The 15,335-nt window shown below is 27.9% G+C and overlaps 1 protein-coding gene across 4 annotated transcripts; it reads right to left on the minus strand.

Annotated features, from left to right (window-relative positions):
- Positions 1-228: 228 nt before the first annotated feature.
- LOC132951157 (uncharacterized) lies at positions 229-6,678 on the minus strand. Of its 4 annotated transcripts, none has more exons than XM_061022900.1 (6): positions 6,348-6,678; positions 6,188-6,278; positions 2,710-2,995; positions 2,513-2,589; positions 1,824-2,084; positions 229-1,747 (listed from the first exon to the last, which is right to left on the minus strand). In XM_061022900.1, exons 3-6 carry the CDS (start codon positions 2,966-2,968, stop codon positions 614-616), a joined length of 1,731 nt encoding a protein of 576 aa, XP_060878883.1. In that variant the 5' UTR covers positions 2,969-2,995; positions 6,188-6,278; positions 6,348-6,678; the 3' UTR covers positions 229-613. The 4 variants fall into 4 exon arrangements, with proteins under 4 accessions (XP_060878883.1, XP_060878882.1, XP_060878885.1 ...); XM_061022899.1 differs by having other exon boundaries at positions 6,202-6,278; positions 6,348-6,677; XM_061022902.1 differs by lacking the exons at positions 6,188-6,278; positions 6,348-6,678 and adding an exon at positions 4,407-4,423.
- Between the last annotated feature and the right edge of the window lie 8,657 nt (positions 6,679-15,335).

Here is a 15,335-nt window from a genome sequence, read left to right on the forward strand (position 1 = left end):
ATTGTTCTTTTCATTTTAAAATGATAATTACAGAGATATTATACAGACAATGTAATAAATGTCTTCTAATCAGTATTCAAATTTTTCTTTTATTTAGGTATAGTGAATTAATGACAGTGATTAGAACAAAATTAGTACTACTGCACAAAATATTAGATAATTACATATTTATCAATTCTTTCTATTATGCCTTGTACATTTTAAACTCTAAAATAAAAACAGAGTGAATTAACAGCTTTTATTCATATAATAGTTAATTCTTAATAGCAAAGAACATGTATGTCATTAGATAAAACACAATTCCATACAAATTCAATACAATAACTAACACTTATAATTTATAAATAATAAAACATATTTTTATGAAAAATACAAAAATTATTAAATACTTTTTTCACTTTAGTCTGCATAGTTTAATAATGTAAAATAGCCCATTTAATAGGAAATTAATTGTATAAGTTAACATTAACAATGTTATTACCCTGCAATCAAATATAATTTTGTCTTATAGTTTTGTCATGCAAACTAATCAACTAATTAACTTGTCTAGTCAACACTAAACATAAATTAAATGAAAGTTAAAGACCCAATCTATCATAAGATACATTTTGCATTATATTTCATTAATCACTTCAAACGTTCTTGCAAATTCGTCATAAGCATTAATACTCAAGGCTTGACTTAATGTTTCTGATGTATCTTGCATAGACCACCCACGATTAATTCTCTCAATAGAATCTTGCACTAAATCCACTCGTATAGACGGAGATTTTTTACCATTTTTATCGCCAACACACTGCAATAATAATAAGGACAATACACCATTCATCCTCTTCAAGTTATTTATTTCATCTGGATCCTTCCATGCACCATTTTGATTAAGATCTTTCAATAATCTCGTTCTCTCTCTTAAAAGTTTATTGATCTTAAGACTTCTATTTTCACAACCACCGCATGGGATTATTACTTGGCATCCCTTATCTACACTTAATGGAACTTTAGCTGTATCTACAGGTGTACTTATACTTTCATTGTTTTTCAATAATTTCTGTACATGACACTTATTTTTACTATCATAAATGTTATTAGTTGAACACTTCTTGGGTACTTTTTTTACATGCTTAAGGGTGTCTTCAGTTTCTTTCGAGTCTGTGACTATAATCACTTCGGTGTCATTTCCTTTATCTTTTTCTTCATATGAATTCAGATCTATAAGGCTAGCTTCATCTTCTGTTACAATGATGATTTCTTCTTCATCATCTTGAACAGTTTTTTCCAAAGTATGACTCAGCACATTATTAGCGATTTGCGGTAGTGCATGTAACATAAGTCCGCCTTTAACAGCTGTTACTTGAATCATTTCATTAATTTTTTGCGTTAAATTGTTAATAAATGGTGATTCTAAATGTTCTGCATTTAACTTTGGTGTTGTAGATATTTTCCTTTTTTTAGTAGGAGGATAGGTTATTGGATTATCTATTGACTTTAATAATTTCAATTTATCACCAAGTTTAGCATTTGGATTAATTTTGGGAGAAAAAAAACCTGGGTACTTGGTTACCATGCCATTCAGATGACTCTTTTCATTTTTTTGTTGCTCCTCATAATCTGCTAACAATTTATCCACAAGTTTTTTACGCTCTCTCTTTGATAACTCGTCTTCAATACTTTTAGCGTCTGTAATTTTAATTCCACCGTTTAATGTTGGTACTGCATCTTTTTTCAATACTTTTATTGGATGCAATGACTTCAAAAAAACATTATTTTAATAATGATATTAATTAAGAGGTTACATTTTAGATAACATAAAATTTACATTTTACCTCATCAGTATATTTGTTTTCATAATTGTCTTTGTTGAAATGTTCTGAACATATTTGAGCATTTTTATATTCATGTGAAATTGATTTATAAATACTACAGAAATTCAACCATTTCTCTAACATTACAGGATCACTTGGAAATTTGTGGAACACAATTTTACCGTTCCTATTTGACTTATCTGATCCACAATACACAATGCTGTTGTTACAAATGGGAACAGCACAACATTTTTGCTCATCTGATCGATTAATACAATTCAACTGTAAAAAAGAAAATACAATCAAATAAAAAGTATTAAACAATTGCATTTTAAAAATTTGGGGAGAATAACTAACAAAATATTAGATGTTTTATATTTTAAAAGTTTTAAAAATAACTATAATAAGTTAAAAGATTAACTATGAGAAGATAGGTATAGTCTATAATGAACATAACTCTCCAGTACATATAAATCACAGAGCTTAGCCGTCTTGAGACCAAATTCTCTCCACCATGCTTATGCTTTGTCCTCTGGGTGAATCTAAGTTCTCCGATGTGTTTCAAAGAAAGGCATTTGTTCTCGTTTTCTGAAGTGAATGCCAAAAGTTGAAAATTTTTGGTAGCGGCCGGGTTATGTTTTCTTATTGAATGCATTATAATAAACTAATAACTAATATTATAGTATAATTTGATATTCTACTAAACTTACACTTGTATCTGGTTTATTGGCTCCATTTGTGAATCTTTCTTCTTCCGAAGTATTAGACACATTAATAGATGGAATAGCTGAAATAATTTTGCATATTTGAATCCATTTTAGCATTTTAGATATTAAAGAAATAGGTTATTGACTTTGTAGTATTTTACATAATCAATATATATATATGTATAAATATTCATATTCACCAGTTCTTTTAAGTTGTTTCTTTACTTTAATGTTAAGTAATTGTTCTTTTAAATTGTTACATTCAAAGTCATCAGAAACAAAATGTTTAGAACAGACATATGATGTATCTGCATTAAATTTAAATGGTAGTTTAATACTTTTAATCCAAGCATTACGTCGTTGCGGATTTTTTGGAAAAGTATGATAGGACACATCTTTTTCATGTTGTTTCGTAGATTTTAAATTGTTACTACAGCCAATTATAACACACCAAGGCATAATGATTCATATGCGACATAAAATTATCTGAAACAAAAAATTAACATGAGAACTAATATTTATATTTTATTTGTTAATACTCATTATAAATTAAAATAGAATATCTTAAACTATATAATTATGTATATTCCAAATTGACTGAGTGAACATTCTAAGTAGGTATTACATTTTTTAAAAGCTGAATTAACGTGGATATAAACTCATTATTGGAGTATGGAGTGGCCGAGCAGACTAAGACGTCGGTTGCGACGCGCACCGACGCCGGTTTGATCCTGGCTATGGACGGCATTTTTCTTCGGGCAGTCACGGTGTACGAAGAGAAAGGTCGCCATCCCCCACCCTTGCATGGCAGATACCTACGGGTGCCCACTTAAAAATTTTTTCAAACACTCAAGGGTAAAAACTCACCGGTCCAAACCCCGCCACCACCATATAACCCTACAAACAGCTAATGGCTAGAAATGCCGGGCTTGAGGATCAATAAAAAAAAAAAACTTATTATCTAAATAACAACAAAGTTAAGAATTAACAAGTTTAAAAGATAGGTAAGTTAGTTAATTTCTTTTATATACAGTAAAACCTCCTTATAACTTAATCACTCGGTATCAACTGATTTTTCTGTTATAGGGATATTGAAATATATGGTATATATAGGTTATACGGAACTGTTGTTATTTTCTGTTGTAGGGAGATTTCCGTCTTATAAGAAGGTTTGACAGTGTATAGATTGTAAAATATTTTAATAATATAACAATATATGAGTTTAGCAAGGATTATTAAAAAGTGGCTACACATTTTGAGAAATTAAAATAAATAATGGCTGCATACTAGTTGCGTTCCAAAGATATCTACGAAAAAAGGTCTAATCCGAATTGCGGCCAGAGTTAATTTTGGGTAAAGACGAGTTGCGGCCCGGGTTTTTTAATTCAAGATAATTTAATCTTGACTGATAAAATATAATCACGGTATGATGTAGATTATAAATTTTGTTTCCATAAAAATTTAAAAATAATGTTGATCGATATTACTGTACTAAAAAGATTTATACAGCATATATTCATTTAAATAATAACGTAATTATTTAAAAAGTTTTAAATCATGAAAACCGTGAAAAGATAGTGATGAAATATTAAACAGGCAGACTGTAAGTAATCAAGTGAAACGTAAAGCTGTTGATAATATTAATGAGAAGCCAAGTAAAATTATTCATAGCCACCTTACACAAGACGTAGACACTTTGACAACATATGATTTAATATTAATAAGAAAAAATATTCACCATGCTCGATCATCTATTATGCCAAAGTTACCTGTGGATTTTGGCTTACTGTTTTTGAATTCGTACGATGTGAGTGACTGTTTTACAGATTACTTAATGGGTATTCAACTAAGAATTGAAACAGTAGAAATATTTGTAGATTATATATTAGAAACATACATTTCAAAGGGTCTAATTTCCTCCTTTTTTTGTGGGCAGAATACTGAGCGTTTACAATGCGCACTACTAATAGTTAAGAGTGAAGCTCTTCATTCAAAATTCAACACTTTGTGCTACAGTTCTCATCCTAATATTTTTGTATTCATCGATGTTCTGAAAAATATACAAAAACATACCTATGTAAAATTAAGAAGCACTCACTACTTAAATACTCGCAGAACAAATATAATTGAAAAAGAAACATTTATTAGAAATGCTATAAAACGGTTAGAAGAAAACCAAATTGACAAACTTGAATTTATAAAAATACTATCATACAGGTTTTTACCAGTGCCATAATACCTATGAATTGTATTAAATTATACTAACATTTTCAACTTCAAAAATATCATATACGTTTTTACCAGTGCCAAAATTTTTAAATAAAAACAAAACATCATTTTTAACCTTCTTGCAGTATCTACTAATGCTACAGACAGTCCTAATAGTCTGTAAAGGAAAATGAAGTTTTTTAAATTCAAATTTACATATTTCAATCAATTTAATTTTAAATTTCGGTCCACAATTCGTATGTAACCTAAAAAAACTCTGGCCGCAATTTGTATGCACTCCAAAAAAACTCTGGCCGCAATTCGGAAGAAATTTTTACTGCGGGACGCAACTAGTAGCCACCCTAAATAATATGACTATATTAACCCAAAAGGTGAAATATTTAATGGTAAATATTAAACACTGTCATTTTATATCAATATGACAAAAATATTTGAACATATTTTGCTCTTCTGGGAATGGTGTCTATTTATTTTTATAGTATGCATATTACAATTCTTAAATGTCCACAAAGTATCAAAAATTTTTATTAAAAAATCACAATGGCAATAAGCAGGGCCCGTAAGTTCATACATTTGCATATAAATCATGCTAAATTATAGTTAATGCTAGATGTTAGAAATCAAAGAAGACATAGAAATCCATTTCAAGGTACCCCGGTTAAATATGTGAAGTCTTATTTTGCATGTTTTTGCCTAATTGACATATTTACGCATATTTCTATTTTATCGGACATATTATACCTACATGATTTTGGTATTCCTATTCATATTATTATATCAATATGCATTTTTTATGGAAATACTATGAAAGAAATAAAGAATCAACATTTGACAAAAAAAAAATGCGATTGTTTATTATCTATTTTTTTTAATTGTGACATAAAAAAATAAAATATAACTATAAAAAAATTTCATGTATGTTTATATATATAAAATTATATAACATTATACATTCATGTTATTTCAAAAATTGTTTATGATTTTTTAAGTAAGCATTTTTAAGTGCATAAATCCATGCTTATTTAGGTATTTTTTAGGGCATGAACTTACGAGCCCTGTCAATAAGAAATACAATTTTAATTTCCTTTTATGCATTAAAATTATATTAGATACACAAGATTAATTATAAATTTAATTGCAAGTAACTTTATATCAAAATAAAATAAATAAAGTTAAATGTTTACATACATTATACATACATATAAAAAGTTAAAATTAAGCTAATTTTTAAATCGATTATGCTCCGAATTGTAATTTACAACTGTTAATAGGCAATAGAATAGCACTGCAACGGCATTTTTGTTACTATTCTACTTTCTACAAAATGTCTAATGTCTATATAGTATACCTAGTGGCTATAGTAGTGGACTTTATAATATTATTATTATGATAATATGATAGCCGATAGGTATACGATTCAACGATGTCGTTATTTAATATTATACTAACTTTATTATATTTACCTATATCTACGGCACGTGATATATCGGCGATACACGAAATACGAAAACCGTGGCCAATAACACTGAAGAACGGGAACCTAGATAACAACGGGCGCATTTATTACAATTGTGCGTGAATCTGTTCAATCTAGACGATACGAACTTACCACCGACGAAGTATGGCGTTCGAATCAACGGCGGTAGTGATTTCACCCAAACGGAAACGGTAGTCGACCGAGGGAAGTCTGTCGATGCGATTTTGTGGACTCGGTGTAATTTAAATTAAAATATAATAATATTGGTAATCGAACATAAGTTATGATTATTGTATCGTTAGTCGTCAGAAGTAGTAAGTACGACGTTTAAAAATGTACAGAATTAAACAAAAATGTAATTTATTATTAATTCGGTTTTCGGTGTTCGATAAGGCATTGACGTCGTCAGAAAACGAAAATCAACATACAACACACGACTGACGTCACAAAATGTCCGAAATCAGCTGATGTTTACAAGTGTTTACAACACGGTCTTAGATTATTATTATTTACAAGTCGACATTCCGTGATAGCATTTATCAATGATTAGGGGCTACCACTGTTACCATACACTTATCGATGGTTACTGATGCACCCACGGATGTAAAGAAGATGTGGTAACGGTCGCAAATTGTCTCGGCAGTTTGGCAGTACAAATGTCTCGTGCAGGACAGGTAGCGCCACCGTTCGCCCGAAGTCCTGTTTTTATATTGTAAATACATTGGTTAAAATATTAAAAATTGTACCTTGGTATACATTACATTTTGTTGTCATTTTTGTTACTATTACTTCAAAACTAAAAATATTAACCAAGTAAGAATTATTTTTAAGCAATTATTCTATTCAATTAGGTACAATTTAAAATAGTTTCAATTAAGGAATTTTTATTGTATAAGTATTATATCTTAACAACTTATGTTACACGGTTAGGTATATCAGTTTAGACTGCTTAAGGCTTTAGGCGCCCGGTGCCGATGCAATTTTGTCCTCAAAAATACATTCTGTGGGAATAACGATACCGCCTTATAGAATCAACCAAATTTCATAATTTTTTTTTTAATTGCTAGAGGGAAATATTCTACGGCCCGCGTCAATCTCTGTTTTTCAATATTTTATTCTCAAACTTTATAATATGTCTAAAAAAATACAAGATAAAAAGCATTTTTTTACAAATTTTTAATACAATTATTTGAAATAAAATACAAAATCAGAGATCGATACGGGCTGTAGGAAATCTTCTTCTTTCAGATGGAAAAATAGTAATCAAAATCCGACAATTCTACAAAACTTGAGAGTTATTCCGGTAATGTCATTTTTTTCGATTTGTAATTTTTTTCAATACCCCCTATCAATCCCTCCTAAATAGGTATCGGGTAGTAGATTAGTGGAAAAGTCTTATAATTGAGGTGGCAAATAAAATATAAAATTTAATTTTCAAACTTTATAGAATTGTTGAAAATTTGAAAACCTGGCACCGGGACCCTTAACTAGATTTTTTTTATCTTTTATTTTTTTCTTGAGTGACGTTCTCTGCATCACATACAAAATACATTCTTGATTGTAAATAAAGTGTTATAATATATTTTTATTAATTTTTTTTGTTGTTATATATTATATTTATATGGGTACCTATAAACATATAATTATGATTTTTTATTTGGGTATTTGGGTGTACCTACTTGGGTCAGTAGGTAGTAGTATATTTGAGCTTTTATACTTACGCAGAGGTTACTTTAATTGTATTATAATATTTTAACGAGGATTTATATATCGATCTGCATTATATGTATTATACTGTCGTATATACTCGTTTTATACTTTATAGGTAAGGTTTTTAGACTCTGAACGGAACGCGACCAATGTGTACTGCGATTTTACAATTATTGTTTTTTGTGTATGTGTTGTGGTATATATTGCGTTTTATAGTAGAAAAAATGCTTTGATCTTCAACAGTGGGGATGATTTCTGATCGAGTTGGATCTAGTTGGTACTATTTTTAATACTATATTAATGTGGTACCTCATAAATGTGAAATTGCAGAAAATTAAAAGTTCTTTTCTTAATAATATTAGGGAAAACGACAAAAAATGAGGGAAAATCTTTTTATGAGCATCTTCCATATTATATTGTATAATTTTCAAGTGGCTATTTTAGAGGTTTTTAATTTTAGGTTCTGAGCGAGCGATGCGGTGGCGCAACTCAATAATAAGGGGCCCATGTGAAAATTTCTAGACCGGGGCCCTTACTTGCTAGCAAGAATGAAATTTAGTCATACCTTATTGTAACTCTAAAATATATTGTTTTCTCACATGTAATAGTTAATAATTATTAGTTATAATATAATATACCTAATTTTACACAGGTGTCTCGCATGGGTACTCGTAATTCGAATTCTCCAAACTTAAAAGAGTAAAGACATTATTATTTAGTGTTATTATATTCAAACAAATAATATAATATGTCAATATTATATTATTTGTATTATATTATAGTAGCTGTCCTGCCCGACGTTGTTCAGGCCAAAGATTTGTATCTATATATATAAAAATAAGTGTACATTTTGAATAAATTTTATAACTCAAGATCCACCTAACCGATTTCGATAAAAATTTCAGGACATATTAAGATTGATATTTAGATGGTTTCTGTGAAGTTTGTACGCTGTGAGATAAGTGGTTCCGGAGTTATGGTCTTAGAAGTGCACATCTGGTGACATGGCCAAAAACAACAACAAGGTCTATACAATTATTTTTATCTATATAATATATAACCCATAGCAACCATTAAAAAACAAAAATTTCTAACGTAAATCTCAAAATTCCTGTTTGAGCACCTACCGGTGGTGATCACTTCCCTTTTTAAATTAGCCTATGACACTCGTCACTCACAAAGAATGTGGCTTTGTATTGGTGAAATAATTTTCGAAATCGGTTCAGTAGTTTCAGAGTTTATCCTGAACATACAAACAAACGCTATCATTTTATATATTATTAGTATAGATAAAAATGAATGTTTGTGTGTAGATTAGACATATACACCATACACCGAATATTAAATAACGAATTGAACCAAGTTTGAGTCATATAGAATTGGTACATTTAACGGGCAACGAAGTGCCAGCGGGATCAGCTAGTTTTTAATAAATATATTTGAACAAAATGTATATACCATATTTCATCTAATTATAATATTAATATAATATGTAACGAATTGCAACCATTTAGATTGACAAAAAAATTTCTTTTTTCGTATAATAAAAAAAATAATGTGTGAGCTACCTTTTACCTAACCTAACTTAACCTAACCTAACCTATCTAGCAGCCTATATGAGTTGAAAAATCAAGCTATGCACACCTTCCAAGTTTCAAGTTATAATCTATTGAAATAATTTTTATTGAACACGGTCATTTTTTGAGGCTATTAACTTCGGATAAACCAACATCTAATTTTAGTTGTACCTATAACCCGGTTTCGCCCGCCAAAAAAATGAAAAAATACAAAATTTAGATTATATAAGTGTATCTTGGTTTTGGTGTACCTACCTAGGTATTCACAGATAAATTTGGGTAGCTTTGCGAACTAAATCGACCAAGATGGACAATTTATTTTACTTTTACCTCGTCTGCCAGGGTAACTAATGGCAAACATTTAAAATAGGTACTAATTTTTACTTATTATTTCTCCTATAACCAATAGCAACCATTTATATAAACAACAATTTCTATCGTAAATCTCAAAATACCTGTTTGAGCACCTCTCCGGGTTGAAGCAACTGGGTCTAATTGTGAATCTAAACCATTCAGGGACTCACTCAAAGTTGAGTTGCAGAGTTGCAGAGTTCTTTTCGAGATATGCTCGTACATACAAAAAACGGGCTTCTATTTTATAATATATATATATAAATTATATTATATTAATTGTAGAAATATTTAATTATTATTATATTATTTTGTATATTACATATTATAGTAGTAATATCAGATATGAGATCTCGGGGCCCCCAAAAACCGGGGGCCCCTGTGAATTTCACGCCCAACACTCCCGATAATTGCACCACTGATTGTAAAATATGAGTAATAAAAAAAGAAATTAAAATAATTTTTAAATAGGCTAAACTTCAGGATTTCTTTATTGCCCCCTCCCCCTCCCCGAAAACCAAATTTTATATACAATATAACATGTTTATAATAATATGAATATAATATGTGTATACTGAATGTCTATTAAAAATGTTATATCCCCCCCCCACCCTTAAAAAATCCTAGATACGCTACTGCACGGCACACCATATTACTATAAATAGTAAAATAAATTACTTTTATTATTAATAGCACTGGACAATATGTATTATTGTATTCTTATCATTATATGATAATAGGTTGACCGTTTCCTCTCAGAATCGTTTTTCGTATACAAATATACAATAATTTATCATTCAATTAAATTTTAATATATCCGTAAGTCGTAACAGTGACTTAGTACTTACTGAATGTCGAGGTACACTCGACTCCTAATACAGCACAGTGATTATACCTATAGTTTTCTTCTTTTTGATGTTTATCTTAAACATATTCATACAAGTATTTTTAATTTACTTTGTAAAAAAAGAATATAAATTAAACAAGTTTTGTAAACCTATAAATCACTCATTCGTATAGGAAATAAAATTGGAAAACATATCTACTAGTAAAATGGTTAGCTTATAGTTGCCAAAACCAATAACCATTTGTAAAGACAGACAAATAATTTTATGTATTTTTTTAATAAGTCTTATAAGTTATATGTACTTATAACTTATCGAGTGCAAAAATACTGGAACTTGGCAGTGAACATTTTTATGTATCTGTAAAAAATTCAAATGAAATATGTCTATTTGTATGTATGTACTATGTTTGTATGCAACGACTATGTATGTATGTATGTATGTATGTATGTATGACGTATGTATGTGTGTATGTATATCAGAAAACAATAATAGAGCAAACAAATGTATAAAACTATATTTATTACAATTTATTTAAACTATAAATATTAAGTCAATTATCCGTCATAGTTATATTTTGTTTAGCATGTTTGAAATGACTTACAAAATAATATCTATAAATATGAAATAGGTTTTGATATAAGTATACAGTATGCTCCTAAGTGCATTAGTGCAACTGTGCAAGGTTCCGATACATCCAGTTGATGATATAAATATGTAATATTGTGACTATTACATATAAAATACAAATTACTCTTCTAGCTCAGATTTTAGTTATCAATTACTTTTTTTTATAAATTCAAGTTGTATTCGTAATTAATAATTATTATTAAAATAAAAAAAAAAACAATACCGAAAAAATATCGTTAATGTGATTTAGATGATATATCGAATTAATAGTTAATTTTATAATAAGAAAATATTCATGTATTATTCTGTTATTTTCCAATCAAAATTGAATTTAAATTAATATTTAATGATATGCCAAAATGTGTGTAAATGTTTTTTTCTTTTAAAGCATGGTTTGCTTTTTCAAATTTTTTTTTACTACATTTATTACTGTTATGCCACAAGCCCACACCCGCATAATATGTTATCTTCGTATTACAAACATATAACAGGGCACATTTGTTTTCAGTTGTTCCAATATTGTGTATAGTTGTAGTAACCTTTAATAATTCAGTGAACTGTCATAATTATTAAACTTAAAAAGGAAAATATTATCTGTGTTCCAGATTTGTTCTCAGGTTTCTACTATTTTTAAGTAAGTTTTGAGAATTTTTATATATATTAGATTCTGAGCGAAGCGATATGTATTGATTTTACAATGATGTGTGTTTTTTTTTTATTTTTTTAAATTTTTTTTTGTGACTGTCATCACCTTTTAGGACAGTAAAAGTGCTTGGATTTTCTTCAACAGTAACTTTTCTTATAGGAAAGTGAATCTAGTTGGTACTTTGGGGGTCAAAAGTATAAATTTCCCAGACGTTTTCAAAAGCGACATGAAAAACAAAAGAAAAATTAAGGAAAAACGGGAATTTTTACGCAAAATCTTTCGAGAAAATCGATTTTGGTTTTTGCTGTAACAAATGACCGTAGGTACATGAAATTTTGACTGAATGTTTATATTAGCATTTTCTATACACCATAATATTTTCCAAATATTTTGATTTATTTTGAGCTATTTACGGACATTTTCAGTTTCCATTTTTTTTAGTTTTTTTTTCTATTTGTTGGGTAAAAAAGCTTGAGAATTTAATACAAGGCTCCTACTCTATTGTTACAATGACATTTGAAAAATATTAAAAATCCTTAGTCACAGTTTTTATTTATAAGCATTTAAAGTTCAAATATTGACAAAATACGAAAAAATCACGAAAATTAGCAAATTATTTTTGTTGAGAATTCATATAAATTTTTCTTTGTCAATCTAAGATTTGAAAATGTAATACAAGATTATCCATAAGTTTATCTACCTTTATCAAAAAAAATATGTCTACAAGAGAGTCAAATTAAATTTTTGTGAGCGTTTAAAATTCATATTTTTACAACATTTATATTCATTTGATTTTCGTGTAACGATTTTCTTATTTTGTTGTAATTAAAAAACGTATGACTGTAAATACTTGAAAATTTCACTGAATGTTTATATTAGCATTTTCTATACACGATAAAATTTTGAAAATAATTTGACTCTTTTTGAGCGGTTTACGGACATTGTCGGTTCTCAATTTTTTTAGTTTTTTTTCTATAAATATCAATAAAATTTTATTTGTTTGGTAGAAAATCGTGAAACTTTTATGCAAGGCTATGATATATTATTACAATAGCAGTTGAAAAATATTGAAAATATATAGGCACAATTTTTTTTTATGAGCATTTAAAGTTTAAATTTCGACAAAATTTATCAAATTTCAAATTTAATAATTATTTTGTAGTAGACAATTTATAAAATGTTCAACTTTTGTAGCTAAGGATTGAAAATTTAAAACAAGGTTCCACGTAAATAAGTAAATATATAAATTACTTTATTCACAATAATATCATCAAATATACTTGGTAATATCATAGGCTGACTGACCGTTTTCGCTCAGAATTGTTTTTCTTATACAATGATACTATATCATTGAATTCAAATTTAACACCATCCATTACAGTGACCCACTTGTAACCTACTGTACAGCAGTGTGACATCCACTTACCCACCTTTTTTATTTTACATATCTAGGTACTCATAACTTGATTAAAAATTAAAATATCGGAAAACCTATGCGAAAACAGATAATATTCTTACGTCTAAGTTTGATAATAGGCCAATTCACTCTATTTTTAAAGGTAACTACACAAAATTGGAACTGCTGAACACAAATGTGGTATGTTGTACACTTGTACATTTGTATAAGATGGATACAACATATCGTGAAATCGGATGATTTCTAAATAATTTAATTTAATTTTAAAATAAGGTTGATTAAAAGAGTTTTAAATAATATCAAGTAGGTATTTATATTTGAATAACAATTAATGAAGATTTAATGTTAATTTAAAATATCCCACCTCCGAAAAAAGCACAAATGTTAAATGTCTATTAACTAAAACTGAGATTGCAGTTTTTTTTTCTAAGTCACGCTGTATTGCTGTCTCACATGCAGGATGAAAAAACAAATAATAATGTTTTGGCTATTTAACTGTTCAATGTGACCATGTAGTTAAGTGGCAAATGTTAAAAATAATACATTGTTTAGTGTTTTGGATATTTGTTATCCTACGATAATATTTGTTGGGATTGTATAAATCATTGAGTTGGTATGTATGATATCACTTTATAAATTATCATCGTTCAGTGTTATCAAATAAATGAAGTAGATAAATATAGTGTATATTTTTGGAAATTTTGGGTGATTGTTAATCAAAATACATTTTGGCGGGTTTGTTACCATGTATTTTTTTAATACGTGCGTGTTAAGTTATATTCTAACAGGCTGCACTCATGCAATTTAAACACGCAACTTGAATTATTTACCCTTCTACTGATAAACTTGTTAGTATCCAAAGAAAAAACAAATGTTGCACGGAAAAAAATATGAACGAATATTTCAAAATATAAAACAACCATGAAATTATTAATTAAATTTAGATAGCTAAATATATTATATACATCATAATAAATTATTTTATTTATACCATTAATTAAGTTTGTAATATATTACTTTTAATGTAATAATTGTCGAGATGTATACCTTTTGCTAGTTTCCCTTGAATAACAAAAATTATACGCTCATAAAATAATGTATAGGTACCTAATATTATAATATATATTATATTATACTGTATAAGTTATCAATATAAATATTTATTTTTAGGTATTTATTTAAAAAAAATATTATTTTAACTGATATTCAACTAATTTTAGACGTTTTGTCTAACATTAAATAGTCGGAATTACTAACATAAGAACATTTGATATCATAATAGAAAAACTTAAACTGTTCTTGACGTTTTTAATTTTTTATTGTAACTGTTAAAATTAGTTTGAAAATTTTACCAATTACAAAATATAAAAATGTTTCAGTTTTAAAAAAAAATCCTTTTGCCATCCATCACAATCCATATTATGCATTTATGAACTTAATTTTAGAATCTGAGTGGAACGATAAATGTATTGATTTTACAATGATGTGTTTTTTTTTTATTTATTTATTTATTTATTTTTTGTGTCTGTCATCAAGGTTTGGGGCAGTAAAACTGCTTCGATTTTCTTCAACAGTATCTTGTTTGATAGGAAAGTTAATCTAGTTGGTGCACTCAAGAGGTCAAAATTTAAAATTTGATAAAATGTATAGTATGAATTAGTAAATTATAAATGTTTATCAGTATAAATTAAAATTACCTAGGTGTCATCGATAATTATTTACAAGTGTACCTATAACACAAATCACAACTAGAACATAACTATCAAACAGAATAAACACTAAATAAATAATAATCATTTTAGTTATAATTGAATAAGGTTAGAACATGGTTAATTAGTAATTTTATAATTTACCCATTAAAGTATTAATAATATATATACTTTTTATACTTTGTAATTTGTACAATAATTGTACATCTATACAAGTACTTTTAGCTATCAATTA

This window comes from Metopolophium dirhodum, chromosome 8 (assembly GCF_019925205.1).
Source record: "Metopolophium dirhodum isolate CAU chromosome 8, ASM1992520v1, whole genome shotgun sequence".
Taxonomy (NCBI): Eukaryota; Metazoa; Arthropoda; class Insecta; order Hemiptera; family Aphididae; genus Metopolophium; species Metopolophium dirhodum.

Bases quoted from the DNA above. Each gene is read 5' to 3' on its own strand.
- LOC132951157 (XM_061022900.1), bottom strand. From the start codon at position 2,968: ATGCCTTGGTGTGTTATAATTGGCTGTAGTAACAATTTAAAATCTACG. The intron at 2,085-2,512 runs GTAAGTTTAGTA...TCTTTTTTACAG, and splicing joins CCAATAAACCAGATACAAGT to TTGAATTGTATTAATCGATC. The intron at 1,748-1,823 runs GTAAAATGTAAA...GTTTTTTTGAAG, and splicing joins AAAACAAATATACTGATGAG to TCATTGCATCCAATAAAAGT.